The sequence below is a fragment of the Hyperoodon ampullatus genome, assembly GCF_949752795.1.
Source record: "Hyperoodon ampullatus genome assembly, chromosome: 15".
In the NCBI taxonomy this organism is placed as follows: domain Eukaryota; kingdom Metazoa; phylum Chordata; class Mammalia; order Artiodactyla; family Ziphiidae; genus Hyperoodon; species Hyperoodon ampullatus.
The window spans coordinates 22,766,223-22,787,777 of NC_136928.1; the positions used below are offsets into that span (position 1 = coordinate 22,766,223).

Here is a 21,555-nt window from a genome sequence, read left to right on the forward strand (position 1 = left end):
CTCACCCAGCAGAAAGTGGACTCGGTACAAATCGGATTTCTGGAGCAGGCGGCGTAGCTTCGCCTGCGTCTTGGTCACCTCTGCATCCTTGCCACTGGCGCTGGGCCTCTGCTGCAGCACCTCGTCCAAGTAGAGGACGGCTAAGTGCGTGTGGTACTCCTCCTTCTACAGGACAGGAGGACAAGCAGACAGACAGCATTTGCTAGGGGAGCCCAGAGAATGTCCCCCAACCAACCAGCCAGCAGGTGCCCGAGACTGCACGTGCAAGGTGAGCGGGGGCTACAGGACAACCACAGAATACACGTACTGGGGCAAAAGCTTTCAGAAACCACGACACAGAGAAGCTGAATCTAAAACCTATGGGAGGGCTTCCCTGGTGGCGCAGTGGTTGAGAATCTGCCTGCTAATGCAGGGGGAACGGGTTCGAGCCCTGGTCTGGGAGGATCCCACATGCCACGGAGCAGCTGGGCCCGTGAGCCAGAACTACTGAGCCTGCGCGTCTGTAGCCTGTGCTCCGCAACAAGAGAGGCCGCAATAGTGAGAGGCCCGCACACCGCGATGAAGAGTGGCCCCCACTTGCCACAACTAGAGAAAGCCCTCACACAGAAACGAAGACCCAATACAGCAAAAATAAATAAATAAAATAAAATAAAATAAAATCTATGGGAAAATATCTCATTTTGAGAAGGGCCACAGGATTTAGGTATTCTCCAAAAAAGGGACAGCTTTCCTCATTTCCTTTAAGAATAACAACAAGGAAAAAAAACTCTAAAAAAAAAAAAAAGAATAACAAGGAAGGAAAAGAGAAGAAAATATAAGCAGAGGGGACAAGAGATGGAGGGTGAGAAAAAAAGCTACTTAGGCGGCCGGTCTCTTTCATGAACATCCGGCTCCCTCCCTGACCTCCCACGCGTACAGACTGAGTGCCGGGAACACGAGACATTGCGTTAGACCCGTGGGCCAAGTTCAGGTCCCGGTGATGCCACCGCAGCCCACGCAGCTCATCCTGCGCTCTGGGGCCTCACCTGCAGTCTCCTGTCCATGACCAGATGTTCTAGGTACTTAACCAGGGCTTGCGGGTATTTCTTAAGGCAACTGATGATATCATCTGGGTTAAATCTACTCTGCTGTTCATCCACAGGTCTCTTGGTGAAAACTTGAACTCCGACCTGAAAGAAGAATAGCAATTTATTTATCGTGCTTTGCAAAGACCCCATCTTATCTTCATTCTGAGCACTGTACGCTTTGGGTAAAACCACTGTCAAAAACATGATGATTCACGGGACTTCCCTGGTGGTCCAGTGGTTAAGACTTCGCCTTCCAATGCTGGGGTTGCAGGTTCGATCCCTGGTTGGGGAACTAAGATCCCATATGCCTCGCAGCCCAAAAACCGAAACATAAAACAGAAGCAATATTGTAACAAATTCAATAAAGACTTTGAAAATGGTCCACGCTAAAAAAAAACAAACAAAAAAACATGATTCGGAAAAACAGTGCAGATGAAGCACTGACAGAGACAGGAAATGCCGCAGAGCTCCAGCTGGAATTCCTTCTAAAAGGGTCGGAAAGTAAGGAACCAAATATTTATTGGTGGTAGGTTTTGACAATCCATGAAGCAACAACTCTGTAACATTTAGATCATCCAAAGCAAGGACGGTCACTTGCTGGATCATAAGTGAAAGAAGATATAAGCGGCTGAAGATTCAGTGAACTCGATTCTCCAAACGCCCATACCCACCGTGTGCATTACCCACGTGGGACCCAAGCCCACGCACAGCAACAAAGACCTAACACAGCCAAAAATAAATATATAAAAATAAATAAGTTTATTTAAAAAAATACTAAAAAGAACCCCTTTCATTTATTATTGCCAAGTAATATTGCATTTTGTGCATATACATTTTATTTATCTATTCATCAAGTGACGGACACGGTTTTTTCTTTCTTTTGGCTGTTGTGAATAATACTGCCATAAATATTCATATACAAGTTTTTATGTGAATAAAGGTTTTCATTTTTCTTGGATGCATACCTAGGAGTGAAATCACTGGCTCATACGATAACTGTTTAACCATTTGTAGAACTGCCAGACTGTCTTTCAAAATGACTGTACTGTTTTACTTTCCCACCAACAATGAATGTGAGTTCTAATTCCTCTGCATCTTTGCCAACATGTACTATGGTTGTCTTTTAAATTTTAGCCATCCTACTGGGTGTGAAATGGTTTTGATTTACATTTCCCTTAAGGATTAATAAAATGACTGATGAAAACAAACAAAAAAAAAGGGCTCTTCTATGTCCCCAACCCACCACCCCCAAAGGGGGTTGGGGACACATAGAAGCAAGGGCAACGCTTTGCCTGGTGTGCCCCGGGCCCGGCTCCACGCCCTGCAGGGCAACAGTCTGGTCCTGCTCCAGCCCACAGAGAATAAGGGACCAGATGCCGTTAGGGGTGGGGGTCAACACACAGGTGTTTAAGAAGATGCGAAGACCTGACCTGCGGTGCTTTCTGCTTTCCTACACAGTGGCCTGCCCCCAACACAGGTGTGCAGAAGCACTGAAATGCAGAAATTCCTCGAGAGCTGGGATTCAGACGGCTCAAGCCATGTATTAAAAGGAGGGGCGGGAAAGAAAGTGGAGAGAAGGGTTAAAGTGTAGCTTGTTTTCCCACCTAGAATCAAGTTTTCTGTCCATTTTCACCAGCCCCCCTGCCGCCCCTGAACGAATGCGTTTACGAAGCACAAACCTCCGGGTTTTTCTGCAAGACCCAGTCAGCATACTGCCACACGAGGTCCGGGTCAAGGCTGTAGGTGAGGAAGTCCACGATGTACTCGTACAGGTCTGAGCGCGTGGAGTCGTGAATATCCCCGTTCACGATGCTCACCCACAGCTGGAGAGGAAGAAAAAAGAAGGTAGGGAAGGTTACATACCTCTTAGAATTAGCTCAGAAAGGCCATGTGTTTATTTGTCTGGCCTTTCAATATTTCAAAGTGGCAGGAGAAACTTTAGAGGCTTAAATCCATTTTAATTTTTTCACACACACGAGAAAAAAAAGAGGGGACACGGTCCAGGAAATCAGGAACATAAAGCAACAAGTTCTTTTTCTTTCCTTTTTAATGAGATCACAGTAATACAAATACTAAATGTAGTATATGAGGAGACTTGGATGCATTAAAAAATATCTCTTCCGGGGGCTTCGCTGGTGGCGCAGTGGTTGAGGGTCCGCCTGCCGATGCAGGGGACACGGGTTCGTGCCCTGGTCCGGGAAGATCGCACATGCCGCGGAGCAGCTGGGCCTGTGAGCCATGGCCGCTGAGCCTGCGCATCCGGAGCCTGTGCTCCGCAACGGGAGAGGCCACAACAGTGAGAGGCCCGCACACCACACACACACACACACACACACACACACACACACACAAAAGTCTCTCCCTGAAATAAAATCATCACTGACAACGCTGGGACACAGAAGAAATTCACCTACATCCATCAGCCGGGCTGTTCCAGCCTTCTCCGTCATAGGAATTTCTGATTTTGAAGACCTTTTGGGACTGTGAGAGTCTGATGTGCTTTCAAAACCTCTGGTGACCCTGTGCCCTGGTGTTCCTACTGTCTTTTGCATGGGGGCTCAGGGTTGATTTTAATAATAAAGTCCTTTGCTATTTCATCCACACTTCCCTGCCGTGTAAACTGAATCTTTTTTTTTTTTTCGGTACGCGGGCCTCTCACTGCTGTGGCCTCTCCCGTTGCGGAGCACAGGCTCCGGACGCGCAGGCTCAACGGCCATGGCTCACAGGCCAAGCCGCTCCGTGGCATGTGGGATCTTCCCAGACCAGGGCATGAACCCGTGTCCCCCGCATCGGCAGGCGGACTCTCAACCACTGTGCCACCAGGGAAGCCCCCTGAATCTTTTTTTTTTTTTTTAATGCTCCACTGTGCATATGTACTATTGTTTTTATTTTTTTTAACTTTAATTTATTTTATTTAATTTTTATTTATTTTTGGCTGCGTTGGGTCTTCGTTGCTGCGCACGGGCTTCCTCTAGATGTGGCGAGCAGGGGCTACTCTTCGTTGCGGTGCGCAGGCTTCTCACTGCAGTGGCTTCTCTTGTTGCAGAGCACGGGCTCTAGGTGTGCAGGCTCAGTAGTTGATGCTCGTGGGCTCTAGAGCCCAGGCTCAGTAGTTGTGGCGCACGGGCTTAGTTACTCCGCAGCATGTGGGATCTTCCCGGACCAGGGCTTGAACCTGTGTCCCCTGCATTGGCAGGCGGATTCTTAACCACTGCGCCACCAGGGAAGTCCCTGTAAACTGAATCTTACTTTCAGAGCCTCAGAATGAAGTGGCATCACGAGGTGTGGCAGAGATGGGGGCTGCCTGAGAGCCCCCCTGCATCATCGTCTGTGCCGTGCTCCTCACCCACCTGTCCACACTGACTTCTGAACCACACCATACCAGCAAGCAGCCCAGGAAACAGGCAGGCAGTGTAAACAGCTTTAGTTTTGTCACAGGCAGCCGTAATTCTGGTAGCAGCACACCAATTTTTTTATGTTACTAGTTTCTTCAGCGCTGAATTCCCCAAATCAAACAAACTATTCACACAGCCATTGAAATGTGTCATTAAAAAAATTCTGCCATATATGGTGATTTATTCCATATTATTTCAATTTTGTAAACTCCTGTCTATATAGCTTTGCTGATGTTATTAACGCACTTATAACAAATTCTCAGAACATGGTGTTTTAAAAAAATAAAAATTTTAGCTCTGACACCCAAATCTGCTCTTAGCCATGGGGAGTATGTTGATGGGAACCTTTTTTTTTTTTTTTAACCTATCCCACAATCATGTTACCATGGTAATTTCTCAAAGCAACCAGATATGCTTGGTGAGTTTGGTGAGCACTGTTGATGCTCTTGGCCGCTCACAAAAGATGCAAGACAAGAGACAAGATGAGAAATTTGGGCGCAAGAGCCCCTGCCAGGGCCCTGAGCTCAGTCCCCAGCTCTCCTGCTGAGCAGTGGTGCCACCCGGGCAAGTGACTGGCCTTGATCAGCTTTAGTTTTGTCACAGATGACATGACAACCCAGCTCTCTGGCAAGACGTATTGTCATTAACAGTGGAAATTACAACCTGTTACTCACAGCCTTAATTTTTGATAAGGCAGTGGAGTCACAGGCTTTGTGGCTCAGTAAGAAATCCTATTTTTCTTACATTTTAAACAACTCAGTCTTGACAATGTTCTTTAAAGAGATGGAAAGACGAAGAAAAGAAAATTCTTGGGGCTTCCCTGGTGGCGCAGTGGTTAAGAATCCGCCTGCCAATGCAGGGGACACGGGTTCAAGCCCTGGTCTGGGAAGATCCCACATGCTGCAGAGCAACTAAGCCCGTGCACCACAACTACTGAGCCCGCGTGCCACAACTACTGAGCCTGCTCTCTAGAGCCCGCAAGCCACAACTACCGAGCCTGCAAGCCACAACTACTGAAGCTCGCGTGCCTACAGCCCGTGCTCCACAACAAGAGAAGCCACCGCAATGAGGAGCCCGCGCACCGCAACTAGAGAAAGCCTGTGCACAGCAATGAAGACCCAATGCAGCCATAAATAAATAAACAAACAAATAAATAAATAAAAGAAAAAAAAGAAAATCCTTGGACAACATTTCTCAAGGATTCGCTTTCTAAAACAGTACTATTTTTGTTTTGTAAAAAACGTACATCAGGCATGACTGGTCTCTAACAATTTGTGATTTTTTTTCAAACATGCTCAGTAGTTGTGGCACATGGGCTTAGTTGCTTAGCAACTTCGTTGCTAAGCTAAATGATGGTGGTTTTTAAACAGTGCTGAGATGCCTTTGAACTCACCTGAACGGCAGCAGCGTCTTGGTGGTTGTAATGATAGAGCAGCCCCAGTGCAAAGTACCTGGAAGAAAACTCGGGGTAAGTGCACCCTCTCCTGACCACCCACTGCGGGCAGTACCCCCACAGCAACGCCCTCGGCCCTGGGCCCCCAGCCCCAGATGTGCTATTCCACTCAGTTCAACAACAAATTTCAAGCACCAGAAAGATCCTCCTTTCTGTTTATTTACTTATATTCTGAAAATGTATTCCCTATCAATTTCCAGAAAGGACCGTATTCACATCTAAGGTGAACTGAAAAATAAAACTATAATGATACTATGGAAAATCACATTTGGAATTGCTTTACAACTTGCTTCAAATACTAGTATGATTTGCCATCTCTTCAGTTAACCATTATTAACTTATCACGAGGTATTAAGACCGTTTGGAAGGGTCTGAGCCATTCTGGGGTAAGGATTTTGAATGGCAAGAAATGCCAACAGTATGCAGGCACTGCAGAGAAAAGAAGGTCAGGGAGAGTCTGGCTGGGGGGACCCAGAGTTCCAGGCCCTGACTTTCAATCCAGGCTTCATTACTTAGGGACTGTATGACCTTGAGCAAGTAGGTTACCTTCCGTGGCCCTTGCTTCCTCATTTATAAGTGGACAGGATCAGTGACAACACGGGCATCGCCCGGGCCATGAGCTGTCGCCACCCTCCCACGCTCACAAGTGTGTCCTCTCCTGGTCCTCTTCCCCAGCAGGTGACCGGATCAAGCTGCCCCAGGGGGCCATCGTATCTCTTCCCTCAAAGAGCAACCTCTCAAGATATTGAACTATTCCCTAGAACCCTTGTCTTCTCCCGAAAGCTTTTAGAAAGTTACACTGACTCCGCCAGACCCTGACATCCCAAGTCACTGCCATAAGGTGTCAGTGCATTTTCTGGTTCCTAAATAAATCACTCCATTCCACAGTGCCTTCGGGAGACTGAGGGAAACGGCTGAACGAGCCACTTCCCACGTGCAGGCCAGTCACCAGCCCACGACGTCCTGCATCTGAACAGGGTCTGGATCGTGAGCCTGGGTCTCCGTGGAATTTCACCAGCACCTCCGCCATGTCAAATGCATACCAAAAGGCACAGACAAAGAATCTCACAGGGAGCACTCAACCCCCCCAGGCCTAGAAGGGTTAGACCACCGCCTGCCCCCAGGATGGAGAAGCTGCCAGATCTAACCACGTCATCACTGCAGACGGGCCCCCGTCGTACCCGGTGGCCGGTTGGCAAGCGGGTGGGTGCCGACCAGCTCACGTCTGTAATGAAGAAGTTTGACCCCGTAACCTTTTATCCACAAGATCCAGAAGCCTCGCTCTCTATCTGTTTATCCAGATGCCCATCTGTCCATTCCGTCTGGCCATCAGTGGCTGAAGTGTGCTATCATTTTCCCGACACGCATGTGGCATCTCGCACAGCTGAGTCCCACCCAGATGGAAACTGGACAAGCACACCACTGACTGACAAGGCCTATGACTGTACAGTCTGTCATGAAGGAGCTGGCACCAGAGTTGTGCCCTCTAACACCCCTGCGGTGGATCTGCAGACCGTGATGAGGCTGACAGATCCCGAGGGTGCCGGGTGGTCCCTTGATGAACGCGTGGGACTCGGAACTCACGCCGGTGCCTAAGCTGCACGACAGCTTCCCGTGGGTGGGGACGGGGAAGGGTCAGGCAGGGAGCCCTGGGTTCGGTGGGGGGAGCGTCCGGGGGACAGAAACACTCACTTTTTGTGCTTCTCCAGCCAGGCGGCGCTGTCGGTGAGCAGACAGAAGTTCTCGGTGACCAGGAGGTCCAGCAGGCTGTCGTGGTCAGCCTCCGTGTACAGCTTGAGCAGGGCCGTGTCGATGTCCTCCTTGTAGCCGTTGGCCACCTCCGTGCTGCGGACTTCGTTCAGGTAGCTCATGAGGAAGCGCTTGCACTTGGCCACCTTCTCCTGGTCGCCCTGCGTCAGCTGGTTGAGGTCTGCAAACTCGTGCAGAGGAGGGTGGGACCGGGTAAACGAGGAGGACGTGGGCAGCAGGAAGGGGTACAGGGAGATCAGCTCCCGCACGTCCAGCTGGCCGCTTCTGCAATTACAGTGTCAAACTAAATGCAGCAAGACGAGAGAAAGGGTGCACGCAGGCACGCAAGACGACACTGGACGGGCGCGCCGTCTGCACGCCGTCTGCAGCTGCACAGGCTGCAAAGCACTGCGGGCCGGGCACCGCCCACCCCCAGACCCCACGACAGAGCAGAGGGCTCGGTGGCCACAGACGTGGCACCTCCAGGGCCGCCATGGGTCCCCGCAAACCCAGGCGGGGGGAACAGCAGGAGGCACAGCAGCTCTGATCAAAGGCAGATTCGGAGGAGGCCCCGTGTACATCTCCTCCTTTACGGCTCTGAGTCGTGCGGAATCTGTTCTACGCGGACATTTGGAAAACTTCATCTACAGGCGATGCCTTTGTGGGACACTGAAGGGCGATCACAGCGGGTTTAAGTTCATCTTCTGAGCGAGCGTGAAGAGCCACTGCTTCCCAGGGCGCACCTGACCCCCAGCCCAGAGGGAGGGCTGCCGGAGGGGGGAGGGGCTGAGACAGGCCTGGGCTGGGGAGGGAGAGGGGTGGGATGGGTGCTGGTGAAGGGGGCAGCCCATGCATGCAGGATCCATGTCACGTGGAAGGGACCTCAGCTTCCTAAGACGGTGGACCAGGAGCATGCTGTTTACAATGTCCTCAGAAGAAGAACAGTTTTTCAAGTCTTCCCAGAAGCACCTGCTCTTTCTCTAAACTCAGAGCTTTTGGTAAAATCTCTGGAGGAAAGGGAAAGTGAGCCATCGTGTTTTCCTAGGAATCCTTCACAGGGCATCAAACACGCTCTTTAGAATTGCCTTCTCGGGCTTCCCTGGTGGCGCAGTGGTTAAGAATCCGCCTGCCAACGCAGGGGACACGGGTTTGAGCCCTGGTCCGCGAAGATCCCACATGCCACGGAGCAACTAAGCCCGTGCACCACAACTACTGAGCCTGCACTCTAGAGCCTGTGAGCCACAACTACTGAGCCTGTGTGCTACAACTACTGAGCCTGCACTCTAGAACCCGCGAGCCACAACTACTGAGCCCGCATGCCACAACTACTGAAGCCCATGCACCTAGAGCCCGTGCTCCACAACAAGAGAAGCCACCGCAATAAGAAGCCCACTCGCCGCAACTAGAGAAAGCCCACTCGCAGCAACAGACCCAACACAGCCAAAATCAATAAATAAAATAATAAATTTAAAAAAAATTCCACGTTCCTTATAAAAAAAAAAAAAGAATTGCCTTCTCCTCTCTTAGAGGACCACTCTGTATGCCCCTTAACTGCCCTACCTTCAAGACACAGGACAGTGACCCTCGGGCTAAGGGGGGCAGGGGGTGCGAGGGGTGTACACACGACGGCCTCGCTACTTCTCCCCGGAGCACAGCACCCGTGGCAGCCTTTCCCATCACAGCCACAGTGGAGGTCTGACCGCGGAGGGACGCTTGGAAGGCTCGCTACCGACACCTCAGATTACCTGAAGAGTTCTTTAGCCTCCAGGAACTGAAGCTGCGCAAACTGTATGAAGCCCGCCTGCTGCAGGATCCGGCGGTACATGACCTGCAGGGAAAGACAGGTTTCATTACTCTGACCTGCCCTGGAACCACGACAGGAGGAGAAGCTAAGCGTCTGGTCATAATCCAGGCTAACTGTTAACTATTACACGGAAACCTGAAGTTACAAGGTAAGGAAAAAACGAGGCTTATGCGAAATGATTTTCAACATAGACACGTATACATGTCAATCAACCCCTCATTCCCGAGACCAAGCTGTTCTCTATCTAAGCATCGTTCTTTCTTCTTCGTGGATTTCCCATCCATCCCGATCCGTATTCCTCCTCCCACACTCCCTGGCTTCCTTGACTGCTTCCACCTCTGGTGCTCAGACGGATGTGAACATCGCCGGCGTCCCTGGGAGCCCAGAAGCTGCCCATCCTTCTTCATTCTTGTGGAACTGACTCTTCACACCAGCACTTCTGAGCATCCCTCCAGAGCACAAGGCCCACCCATTTAAGGATAAACAGATAAATACGCACGTTCTCCTGCCGAAGCTTGGGAGACACTGTGCATTCTATCCCCTCCCCCCAATGGTGATACACAGCCACATCCGCACCGCAGCCCGAGGATTCCTGCAATAAAAGGGCCGTTGATCTGTGTCTAATCCAGTCCTACCCAAACTTCCTGGGCCACAGAGCCCTTTGTTCTGGTAACTTCCAGAAATAGCAACGCACTTAAGGAAGATGCGCTGTGGTGTCTGTAATTCCACCCCCTCCCTGTCACTGTCCAGCCGGTCAGCTTCAAGCTTTGTCCACCTTTGTCTGAAAGGCCTTGTGGACCCGTCTCTGCTCTGTCCTTACTGGCTCCATCACCTCAGCCCGGGCCCTCACCACCTCACACCTAAAGACTCTAACTGTGCTTAAGACCCTAGGACTTCAATTCCTCCCCTTTCCAATCCATCCCGCTGTTTGATACGCCATAAATCCCTTGAAGGCATGTACATAATTCATCTTAGCATCCCCACACCCTGGCAGGGTACCTGCCATTTAAGTAATCACCTATTGACCTGATCAGTTTTTATGAAACTCCACTTTGTCACTCGCTGAGCCCGTTTTACAGTCAGGAACATCCTGTTCAGAGATGCTAAGTTTTTTGCCCAGAGTTACTAATGTGTAAGTGGTTGAGCCAGGGTTGAAACCCGGACCTTTCTGCTTCCAGAGCCCAGTTCTTCCCGCTCACTGGCTCACCCAGGTACACAGCAGGAGGCTAACACTGTTACCCCTGAAGAAACGAGGGAGATGGAGACACCTAAAGGCTGTTGCTTCCGATCAGCTTTCAGGGGGGCTTGTTCTCCAAAGCACAGCAGCATCTCCTCCCGTCCCTGCAGAGCAATTCCTGCAGAGATGGCAGGAGAGGCAGCTGCTTTTTCATGACTCTCTTCCCCGACACCAGCTACGCCTGACGGGAAAACTGGCCTCTGTACGCCGCCAGCAATAGGTAGACAGAAGCGAGGCCAGGTTCTGTTGGGAGGGGATGCCAGTTCCGTCTCTGAAAGGAGAAGCAACAAAGGCCAACCACTTAGCAAGAAGGATAAAAAGGACCCATCAGGGGCTTCCCTGGTGGCGCAGTGGTTGAGAGTCTGCCTGCTGATGCAGGGGACACGGGTTCGTGCCCCGGTCCGGGAAGATCCCACATGCCGCGGAGCAGCTGGGCCTGTGAGCCATGGCCGCTGGGCCTGCGCGTCCGGAGCCTGTGCTCCGCAGCGGGAGAGGCCACGGCAGTGAGAGGCCTGCGTACCACAAAAAAAAAAAAAAAAAAAGGACCCGTCAGCTGTGGCAGAAGAATTCTCATTCACACCCAGCCTTGCTGACGAGAAATCCGCTGAATGACAATTTTTTCCTCGTGGCTGCAGGATTCAAATGTCACCCACTCTTCCCCTTCCTAAAGGGAAATAAAAACTACTTTTGCGGGGCTTCCCTGGTGGCGCAGTGGTTGAGAGTCCGCCTGCCGATGCAGGGGACACGGGTTCGTGCCCCGGTCCGGGAAGATCCCACATGCCGCGGAGCGTCTGGTCCCGGGAGCCATGGCCGCTGAGCCTGCGCGTCCGGAGCCTGTGCTCCGCAACGGGAGAGGCCACAGCGGTGAGAGGCCCGCATACCGCAAAAAAACAAAAAAAACGGCCCTGGGTCACAGGTTAACACGTGTAATTGTGGGAGCCCAGAGCAAGCATTCAGGGATGGGGGGGGACTCAGAGAAAAGGCATATGTGAGCAAGGTATCGAAACCTGTACTCGGTGGAGTTTAGAAGTTCACTCCACTGATAGAAAATAGCACAAATAATAAGTAAAGAAAACAGGGAGGGCGGGGAGGTGGGTGAAAGCACGTGGCACTGATGGGGCAGCGAGGCTGTCCCGGCTTTACCCAGGGATGCCCAGAGGCCAGCCATCTCTGCAGTGCATCTTTGGATGGTGGCACTGGCTATTTTTTACTTGCTTTCAGGATTAGAAGTGTTTTAGGATGGCTCCCAGAGTGCCTGCACAGTGCAGGGCTCAGGCAGGGGACAGCTCAGGTCGGGGTCACGGGGGGAAGGAGGCAGCGGCGGGGGCGGGGAAGTGGGCAGGGCCTGGCCGCGAAGGCCACCTGGTGCAGACTTGACTGTGGGCAGGGAGGCACCCGCGGAAGGATTTCCAGCTAAGGGTTTGGTGGGCACGTCAGAAAGCACCTTCCGCGGGGCCGTGGAGGACGGACTGCAGACACGCAGGCAAGGGGCTGTGAAAACAATTCAGGCACAACGGGAGAAGGGTCCCCAGCAGCCACGTGGGCATGAGAACGAGAGCCAAGTTCAAGGTCACTGGGGGTGCACGTCTGGGGCACATACCACAGGGGGAAGGTGGGGAGCGTGCTAGGTGCACAAACCCCAACTGGGATGGCAGACGGCAGAGCCAGACGAGCACTAACACCATCCACTATCCACTGCGCAGCTGCTCTCAGGAAAACGGCAGGAGAAAAGCAAAAGGCCAAGAACACGGGCAGCCTCTCTAAGAAAATGGGACACACTTGAGGTGTGCCCATGGGTGTGTGCAAGGAGGGGGCACCCGACACGTGCCCGTCCAGACACCCACGAGCTCCCGGGGCCCACCCTCGGGACGGAGAGGAGCTGAGAGCAGCAGAGCAGAGGCCAAGGCTGCCTCAGCACCCGCCTCCCCACGTGGATGCGCAAGGAAAACGCGGCAGAAACAGGCGCTCTCAGCACAGAAACACGCCCTGAACTGACGGGCTTCTTCTTTGTGCTTCTGCTGCCCCCTGCTGAATGCTCACAGATCATCTCACTATAAAATGAGGAACACGATGGGCGAGGGAAGGACTGAGAGTGTGCGCTTAGCAGATGCAAACGATTCTCTGTAGCACGAAGGAACAACAAGGTCCTACTGGAGAGCACAGGGAACTACAGTCAACAGCCTGGGATAAACCATCATGGAAAAGAATACGAGAAAGAATATATACGTATAACTGAGTCACTCTGCTGTACGGTAGAGATGAACACACATTGTAAATCAACTCTACTTTAACAAAATTTTTTTTTAAATGAGGAGTAAAGATGGAAAGTTGATCAATATTTATCCTGTGACCATAAGTGACACGTCCTGACTTCTTCCACCTTCGGAATCTACCCTCTGCAGCATAAAGCCACTGAGGCCAGAAAGCACAGCTTCATTCCACAAACCACATCGTCCTGAAAATCTGGCCCACAGAAACAAGCAGGGGATTGCTATGAATTCATCAGAGCTTTTAATGATGGACTTAGATGTTAACATGAAGTGTGCACACACACTATTATTCTCAAATACATAGAGTAACCCGAACTCACCTTGCAACTGATCAGGGAGAAAATTTTTAGGAAACCTGATTTCATCAGACATGAGAATAATTTGTGTTTGTTTCATCAGTTATATTGATCATACCAACGATATTAAAGTTAGCATTTCTAAAATGCATTAAAAGTTTTCTCCTAAGGAAATGAATTAGATGGATTCCGGCAACATTAGATGGTTTTATCGGTACGGTTCACAAAGCTTTTTCTGTAGATAACATAAACCTAAACTCTACAAATTCAACCCCATCCCAACAAATATAAATTCTGAACTGGGAGACAAATTAACCTGAGGTTCCTCTTTTCGTCTGTAACCACTGTGCCCTGAGGCTCCTCTGGAAGAAGGATGCTGATTAGAAATACAACTTGGTGAATTAGGCACGGGAATTATGTCAGAGGTTCAAATCCCGACTTGGCCTCGGCCAGCAGCGTGACTTCATCCAGCTGTTGGTCCGGCTGCTCTAAGACCTGCTTCCTTATCTGTACGTCGTGGAGACGCAGAGAAACTTGAATGACGGACAGGAAGCGGTCTGCAGGGCCCGGAGCGCTTAGATCCTAACGTTTTCTAAGCCGGTGGCCTGGGGGCCCGCGGATTACAAACCTGAAATTTTTCCTTTGGAATGTTCCTCCGGGCGCCTTTCGCTAGAACCAGAGCCTCCTCCACTCTCCGGCTCGCTAGAAGATCCTGTATTTGTTTTTCCAGAGGTAACGGAACCAAGACGTAAACTCCTTTACTCGTGGCGACGATCACTCTTCCTGGGAAGAAATGGAACACGGTTGGGAAGGGTAGGAACGCAGCGCTGGCAAGAAAACACACCCCCTCGCCTGAAGAGGAGCACGAGCGGATGTCTGACCAATGTCACCACAGCGCCCCAACCCCGAGTCCCCACAGCAACCAGAAACGAATGCTTCTCTTTCCCTCTTCCCACCATCAGAAAAGGGCGAACTCTTTTTTTTTTTTTTTTTTTTTTTTTTGCGGTACGCGGGCCTCTCACTGTTGTGGCCTCTCCCGTTGCGGAGCACAGGCTCCGGACGCGCAGGCTCAGCGGCCATGGCTCACGGGCCCAGCCGCTCCACGGCATGTGGGATCCTCCCGGACCGGGACACGAACCCGTGTCCCCTGCATTGGCAGGCGGACTCCCAACCACTGCGCCACTAGGGAAGCCCAAGGACGAACTCTTAACAGTACATTTCCGAAGTATGGGATATTGAAATGTTTGGCCTTTTTTTTATTCTGAAGTGCTGATAAATTTAAAACCAGTTGAGTAGGTCCATGATGAGGCTATAGTGCTCAGTCCTGGAAAATAAGCAGTAAGAATTATGCTATCCCTCATATAAGACTTCTGAAAAATTCTTTTCTCTCCAGGGTAGTCAGTTTACAGGAAACTAAGATTACAACGCAACGTTCGGAACCATAAGATAACATTTCACACTCGCCCGTCATCCAAAATCACCCGATCTCGGCATTATCTTCTCCCTTCCCCACTGCCCCCTGGCACCGTGATGCCTGGCATGGTCCACTGGGGAGTCGGACCTGCCACCCAAGACAGCCCTTCCTGCCAAGCTTCGAGAGCGATTTCTGCTCCCTCTGGAGACACGTTTGAAGCTAAACTATCACCTGTTCCCAGGGAGCGGTAGAACGACCTTGTCTGTCCTTCTGAAGGTCGTTCAGGGTCAGCAGAGCCTCTTCTTCTCCCTCTGCTCCTCCCTCCTTGGGGATCATCGTGTCCATCCCAGTCTCCCCGCCTGGTCTCTCCCCGCCTGGATCTCCCCTTCCTGGCCTCCCTGCCCGGCTCTCTGTCTGCATCATCTGTCCTCCATGTCAACCGACGTCACTGTCCTCACGCTCAGATGAGGTTCTGCCCCTGCTGTGCACTGGTGTCCCTCCTTCTGGGAAGTCTCCCCGTGTTCCCGCCGGGGGTGGGTTATGTCGCCAGCCTCTGTGTGCCCGTAACCCATCCCCCGTGCCCACCTCCACCCCTCAGTGTGCACAGCACGTAACACTGTCATGAATGAGCTCTCCCAGCACGCGTGTCAGGGCCCCCGTCAAGCCCTGACACGCTTCACGTGGGACCTCGAGACTCAGCATCTAACACAGGAAGGGCAAAGTCTGGGGAGCCCCAATCCCGACACGGCAAGGGCAATGCACAGATCTAGATTAGCTCCTGGTTTGAAGAGAATATCATCAAGGGCATTCTCAGGAAGCCGGGGAAATCTGACCACAGGCAGGCGCTGAGAGCACATTTCTGGGGTGTGATAAGGGCTTTGTGGTCACGCGGGAAAACGCCTGCTGAAGGATATTCTGGATTAAGTGCCATGGTCTCCTCCACTTACTTCCAAACTGCTCAGCGGAATGTGAACCAGTACGAAAAAATCTAGGTGAATGGGGGGCAGGGATTCACTTTGTTTTTCTTTCAACTTTTCACCACGTTGGAAGGTGTTCATAATAAAATTTAGGAAAAGTAAAATAAATCCCTCCCTCCCTGGCTGCCCTGGTCTGCTGCGGCCTCACCCAGGCCAGCCCTCCTCATACAACAGGCACCACAGTCCCTGTGAATCACTTGCGTGGCCCGGAGCCCAGAGTTCCTTCTTGTGCAGATTTGCATGTGCCTTTCTCTCTGCCTGAAGGTTCTTTCACACCACATCCACTTGGCAGATTCCTACTCATCCTTAAACGTTTGGCTCAAACACCATCTCCTACAGGAAGCCCTCCCTGATACTTCTAGGAAATACTTCCTCCTCTGCTCTCCCAGTTGGCCTTATTTTGTTGCCATCAAGCTCTCAAGCTGCTGTGGTTATTTGTTTCACTATCTCCCTTTAACCTCGGTGCCCCTGAAGCGCAGAGACTGTATTACCACTGCCTGTGGATCTTCCATGCTCAGCAAGAGGCCAAGTTCCCAATGGACCCTTAATAGCATTTAGTGAAGAAATACAAGCATAATAAAAGATTGACAGCTAAATGTTGTTAAGATTCCGTGGAAACTAGTACCTTCAAAATCCTGGAGGATGTGACCTTCCTTAAAGGGCAGGGTCTGCTTTTGCTGCTGGTCCAGCATGCTGTGAACGGTGATGAACTCGCTGTCGAGGGCAATGACGTATGGGAAGCAGACGGCCGCTCCAACCACGTTCTCTGACCAGTGCACGGGCGCGCGCTGAGATATCCCGGCCACCGTGGCAAACATGCCTGGGAAAACAGGAAGGGTCAGGAGGGCTTCAAAGAGCTGGGCTTTGCTTGTTTGTCTTCTGTAGACGTGTCTGAACGCAGAATACCTGCCCCTTCATTACATTTCAAGACGGGAAAGATAATATAACAGCAGCGTGTGCAAAGGACCCTCCGTGACTATTCTCGTGAAGAGAACCGCTTTCCCCAGGATGTCTACATCAGCATTTCCTTCCAATTAAACATGACGTTAAAAATGTGTACATGTACCCACATGAAGGTGTATATAGCTCATGTCCTCACATGTGGGGAAAAGTGACTTTCACACAATTTAAGAAGCTTCACAAGCTTGCTTCCATATCCAGTCCTCCAACGGGTTTGCGTCTCTAAGTGCCAGCTCTTCCCTATACGTTCATTCAACACTGAACGCATTCATTCAGATACTTATTGAGCACCTACTGTGTGCCGGGCACTCTACAAGGCTTCCTATCCAGAACTGTCTCTGTTCAGAGTTCAAGTCTAATTCTGGATACACGTTCTCTCTGATGCAGGGATACAACCAATTTTGCAACTGAAAACAGAGAGCTGTTAAGTGTTTGTCAATGATAACTTCCATAGTCAACCACGGTTCATCTGTTTTGTGAATAAAGCACTAAACGACATTTCCAAATGAGCTGGATAGAGTCCATAGATACTGGGGTTTATGAAGATTCACATTCACCCAGTGAAGTCAATCCATTTTAAGTCAGTTTTCAAAGTGCTTGACATAAAACACCTTTAAAGACATGGTATGTAAATCAACTATACTTCAATAAAAACAAAAAACAGCATGCTATTGCCTGCAAATGATTAGATATTCCTACAGTAGAACAACGGTTTCTATTACACAACAGAGAAGCGGGGAGAGGGAGACAGAGAGAGAAATACAGACAGTACTTTAAAGCAATGGAAGGTATCTCAAGTATATGATAGGAGCAAAATTCCTAAGCCTATGAAATCACTGACCCTCCTAAATTTTCCATGGTTACAAAGAGTGAAATGTATTGCACTTAATCAAGTACAAACATAGCTCTTTTCCTCCAAAGTAGGCTGTTCTTGAAAATGGGTATCAGGGGCTTCCCTGGTGGCGCAGTGGTTAAGAATCCGCCTGCCAATGCAGGGGGCACGAGTTCGAGCCCTGGTCCAGGAAGATCCCACATGCCACGGAGCAACTAAGCCCGTGCGCCACAACTACTGAGGCTGCACTCTAGAGCCCGTGAGCCACAACTACTGAGCCCACGTGCCACAACTACTGAGCCCGTGCGCCACAACTACTGAATCCTGCGCGCCTAGAGCCCGTGCTCTGCAACACGAGAAGCCACCACAATGAGAAGCCCACGCACCACAATGAAGAGTAGTCCCCGCTCGCTGCAACTAGAGAAAGCCCGCACGCAGCAACGAAGACCCAACGCAGCCAAAAAAGTAAAATAAATAAATTTATAAAAAGAGAAAATGGGTATCCAGTGGGATCACACATGCGTGGCGACGCTGTGCTCTCGCCTGACACAATCTGGGGCACCTCCTGCAGGGGCCACTTGTACGTACAACACTTGTTTGCTTCTGCTTCACACTTAAAATATTGGCTCTTGTCACGTAAGTAGCACCAACCAAAACCCTGTCAAGATGACAGAGCAGTGAGCCTTAGAGAGACAGTGAGAGAGAGAGTGTGTGTGTGTGTATGTGTGTGTGTGTGGAGAGTGTATCTCCTACTAAGGAAACACATCCCTTCCCCTTCAGTATTTCCCTTCCACCCTTAAAAGTTTCTTAAAATCATTCCGAAAACGACCAACTCAAGAGAAAAACAAAGGATATGCATCAGTAATTCACAGAAAACAAAATGCAAATGGCTACTAAATTCCTGAAGAGATTCCCATATTCCTTAGTAACCAGGGAAACAGAAATTTAAAAAAAAAAAAAAAAAGTAAAAAACCAACTTACACCCATCAGATTGGCCAAAGGCTACAGACTAACAGCACCAAGTGTTGGTTTGGTATGAGGAACACTTCTGGAGAATAATTCTTTATCAGAACTGAATATACACTGACATGTTAATCTGGTGATTCTACTTTTAAATCGATGGCCAATTGACAAGCACCATGGTCACTGGGGTGTTTTTAAGAATAGTGTAAAACGGAGAATAATGCACCGAAAGAGTATGTGACTTCGGGTGAACCCACCACGAACGGAAAAGAAAGCTCATTTATTAGATGAGAACAAAAAAAAGAGCTGTAAGGCAGCATGCTGAGCATCAGCTTAGAGCGGCAGCCGACCTGAGCCGCACCCGGGAGCTCCCCAGCAGTGAAGGGGTTCAGGGAGATGCCTTGGTAACTACCTCCCAGATAAAAAGCAGACACAGGAGGATGACAGGAGGCCAGTGGGGCCCCTGCAGCAAGAAGCACGAGGGTCCCCAGGATGCAGGGAAGTGGGTATGTGGCCCTGGAAGAGAGCAAACCCTGCCTGGGATGCTGAGGGTCAGAAAGTCAAGTTCAAGTTCGGGGCAGAGCAGGAAACGCTGACCAGGAAAGTCAGGCTGAACTTGTTACAGGGTTACAGGGGCCTTAGGAAGGCTGGCCTGGCAGGAGCCAGGAAGGAGGGAGGCCAGGCGGCCGCCAGCCACCAGGAAGGAGGCCTGAGTCAGGCCAGCCGGGGGGTCTGACCGAGGAGGGGTAACTTCCAGGGCGAATCAGGGAACTGGACACCTGGCTTGGAGGGAGCAAGCATTAAGGCCACTGCGTGCCATCAGAATCAGGACCAACACAATCGGGCAAGTCTGGGACCAAGCCGGGGTCAGGATGCAGGGCTGGCAGGGCATGGACCTCTGGGAGGGGCGCCTGGAGCTCCAGTGCATCCTCAGCGGGGAGGCCAGGCCATGGGGAGAGGAGGTTCCTCTGAGGCTGGCGAGGGCTCCTTACTTCTTTCCAGAGCAGACGAGGAGTCAAGGAGTTCGGTGGAAATGTGGAAAACCGCGGAAAGCTCAGCGCCAGCAAGTAAGAGGGGCCGACAGGGCAGTGGGTTCTGAGCCAGGGGTGGAGAGGGCACAAGAGTGAAGGCACGGACTTTGGCATCTCTGATACTGTACAGTCACAGAGAGGACGTAACTAAGGTCTGAATTACCCCATGACTGCATCGCCAAAGTATTCAAACAGCATGAAACATGTGGAGGGAGAGAAACTCGAGGTGCAAAGCTTGAGCTTTGCAGGAGGAAATGAGGTTTGCACTCTCTAGAATTTTCCAAGCATTTAGAACCAGCCAGCGAGAGAGCCTGAAGGGAGGGAAAAGCACACCATCTGCACCCAGACATTTGGCAAATGTAACCTGGTGACGGGACACGCATACAGCAACCCCAAGGAGCCTGTGAATTTCAGGTCAAATAACCATGTTCTGGATAGCACAGCTCTCACGGGAGCACGGACACCAAAACGCTGTCCAGCCTCGCCCTGGAATTAAATCAGGGTCGCCGCACTTACCCGCTAAGGCCGGGCATCATCCGATCAGGGACTGTGCAGCACAGAGGCCCAGACATGAATGTTCTTGCAATGAAAAGGGCAGAAACCAGAGATCAAGAACAGAGGCTTCTACACAAAAAGAAAAGCAGAGGATTTCACTGGAATAAAAGAGCAGATCAGTAACTGGCAACCAGGGGTCCAGGTCAGGCGGAGTTAAGGTGCCACAGGTCCACTCAGGAACAGGGGCACCGTTGTGGACACACACCCACTGATTCTATGCTTGAAAGCAGGTGACACGCGCTATTGTTTCTATATTGTCAAAGGCGCACAAGTGCTGTCAACCTGCAAATGTACCGCGTTTGTAAATGGTACACCTTTAAAAACCATTGTTTTCCACTGGGTTATTTTTCCATTTAGACGGTTTCCACCCTTTAAATATCAGTGGACCCCCTTATCTGAGCTGGGGGGGGAAGGGGGACCATGAGGGGTACGGAATAGCTGAATTATCTGCATTTTTCAAGAAGCATTATCCAAGGATAGAGTTTAAAGTCACAACAATCAATTGTATTATGAAATTTTCAACAAAGCACTGCTTAAAATAGTACAGTTTAAACTAAAGCAGGGAGTTCCCTGGTGGTCTCGTGGTTTGGATTCTGGGCTTTCACTGCTGGGGCCCAGGTTCAATCCCTGGTCGGGGAACTGAGATCCTACAGGCTGTGCGGCCCCGCCAAAAAACCAAAAAAAAACAAAAACAAAAACTAAGGCAGGGGCTTCCCTGGTGGCGCAGTGGTTGAGAGTCCGCCTGCCGATGCAGGGGACACGGGTTCATGCCCCGGTCCGGGAGGATCCCACATGCCGCAGAGCGGCTGGGCCCACAAGCCATGGCTGCTGAGCCTGTGCGTCCGGAGCCTGTGCTCCGCAACGGGAGAGGCCGCGGCGGTGAGAGGCCCGCGTACCGCAAAAAAAAGGGAAAAAGGAGAAGAAAAAAAAAAAAACTAAGGCAAAAAGTTAAGAGCAATTTCTCATGACAGGGGAGTGGGCACATGTGATCTTCAGGGGGGAAGGCAGTGGGCAAAATGAAAACATACAGTGCTCGTATGTCTGATGGTGCGTATGCATTCATTATAGTAATTTGCTTGAACTTAATTTCTGAAGCCTTTTAATGATGGCGGTGATTTACTGTCTTGTACACAGAGCCTGCATATAGAGATGTATTACAGAGCTTACAAGGGAGCTCCAATTTGCTTATAATCACACCTATTACAAGCAGAACAACAATTAAGAAGGTTGGTTCATTTACCATGATGGCCAGGTAGTTGAGACAGATTAAGTTTGAGGAAAAATGAGGCCTGAACATGACTGACTACCATTTTTTTTTCCCTTCAATCTGAACACTAAAACCAACACAAGGATACTGGAGTCAAATGTTTTCACAACAAAGCCTTTACAGCTAAGGCAGGCTCTGGCTCATCAATAAGCAATCGGACCAACGGAACAAAACAGGAAGCCCATTAGGTGAGGCCCAACGGGATAAGGAAACTGACTGTACCTGAGAGGCAGCCACCGCCACCAGCGAGGAAAGACAGACTCCTGAATCAGGTGTGGGGAGAAT

General features: G+C 50.6%; 1 protein-coding gene across 1 annotated transcript in view; it reads right to left on the reverse strand.

The window, feature by feature from the left end:
• TGFBRAP1 (transforming growth factor beta receptor associated protein 1) overlaps window positions 1–21,555 on the reverse strand; it is a gene marked incomplete at both ends in the record, with an annotated part of 28,298 nt that overhangs the window by 3,530 nt on the left and 3,213 nt on the right. The window contains 8 exons of the mRNA XM_079721429.1: window positions 6–165; window positions 1,026–1,169; window positions 2,747–2,890; window positions 5,856–5,913; window positions 7,608–7,949; window positions 9,410–9,492; window positions 13,900–14,054; window positions 16,288–16,482. Coding sequence (XP_079577555.1) covers window positions 6–165; window positions 1,026–1,169; window positions 2,747–2,890; window positions 5,856–5,913; window positions 7,608–7,949; window positions 9,410–9,492; window positions 13,900–14,054; window positions 16,288–16,482 — 1,281 coding nt within the window. The remainder of the gene's footprint in view (window positions 1–5; window positions 166–1,025; window positions 1,170–2,746; window positions 2,891–5,855; window positions 5,914–7,607; window positions 7,950–9,409; window positions 9,493–13,899; window positions 14,055–16,287; window positions 16,483–21,555) is intronic.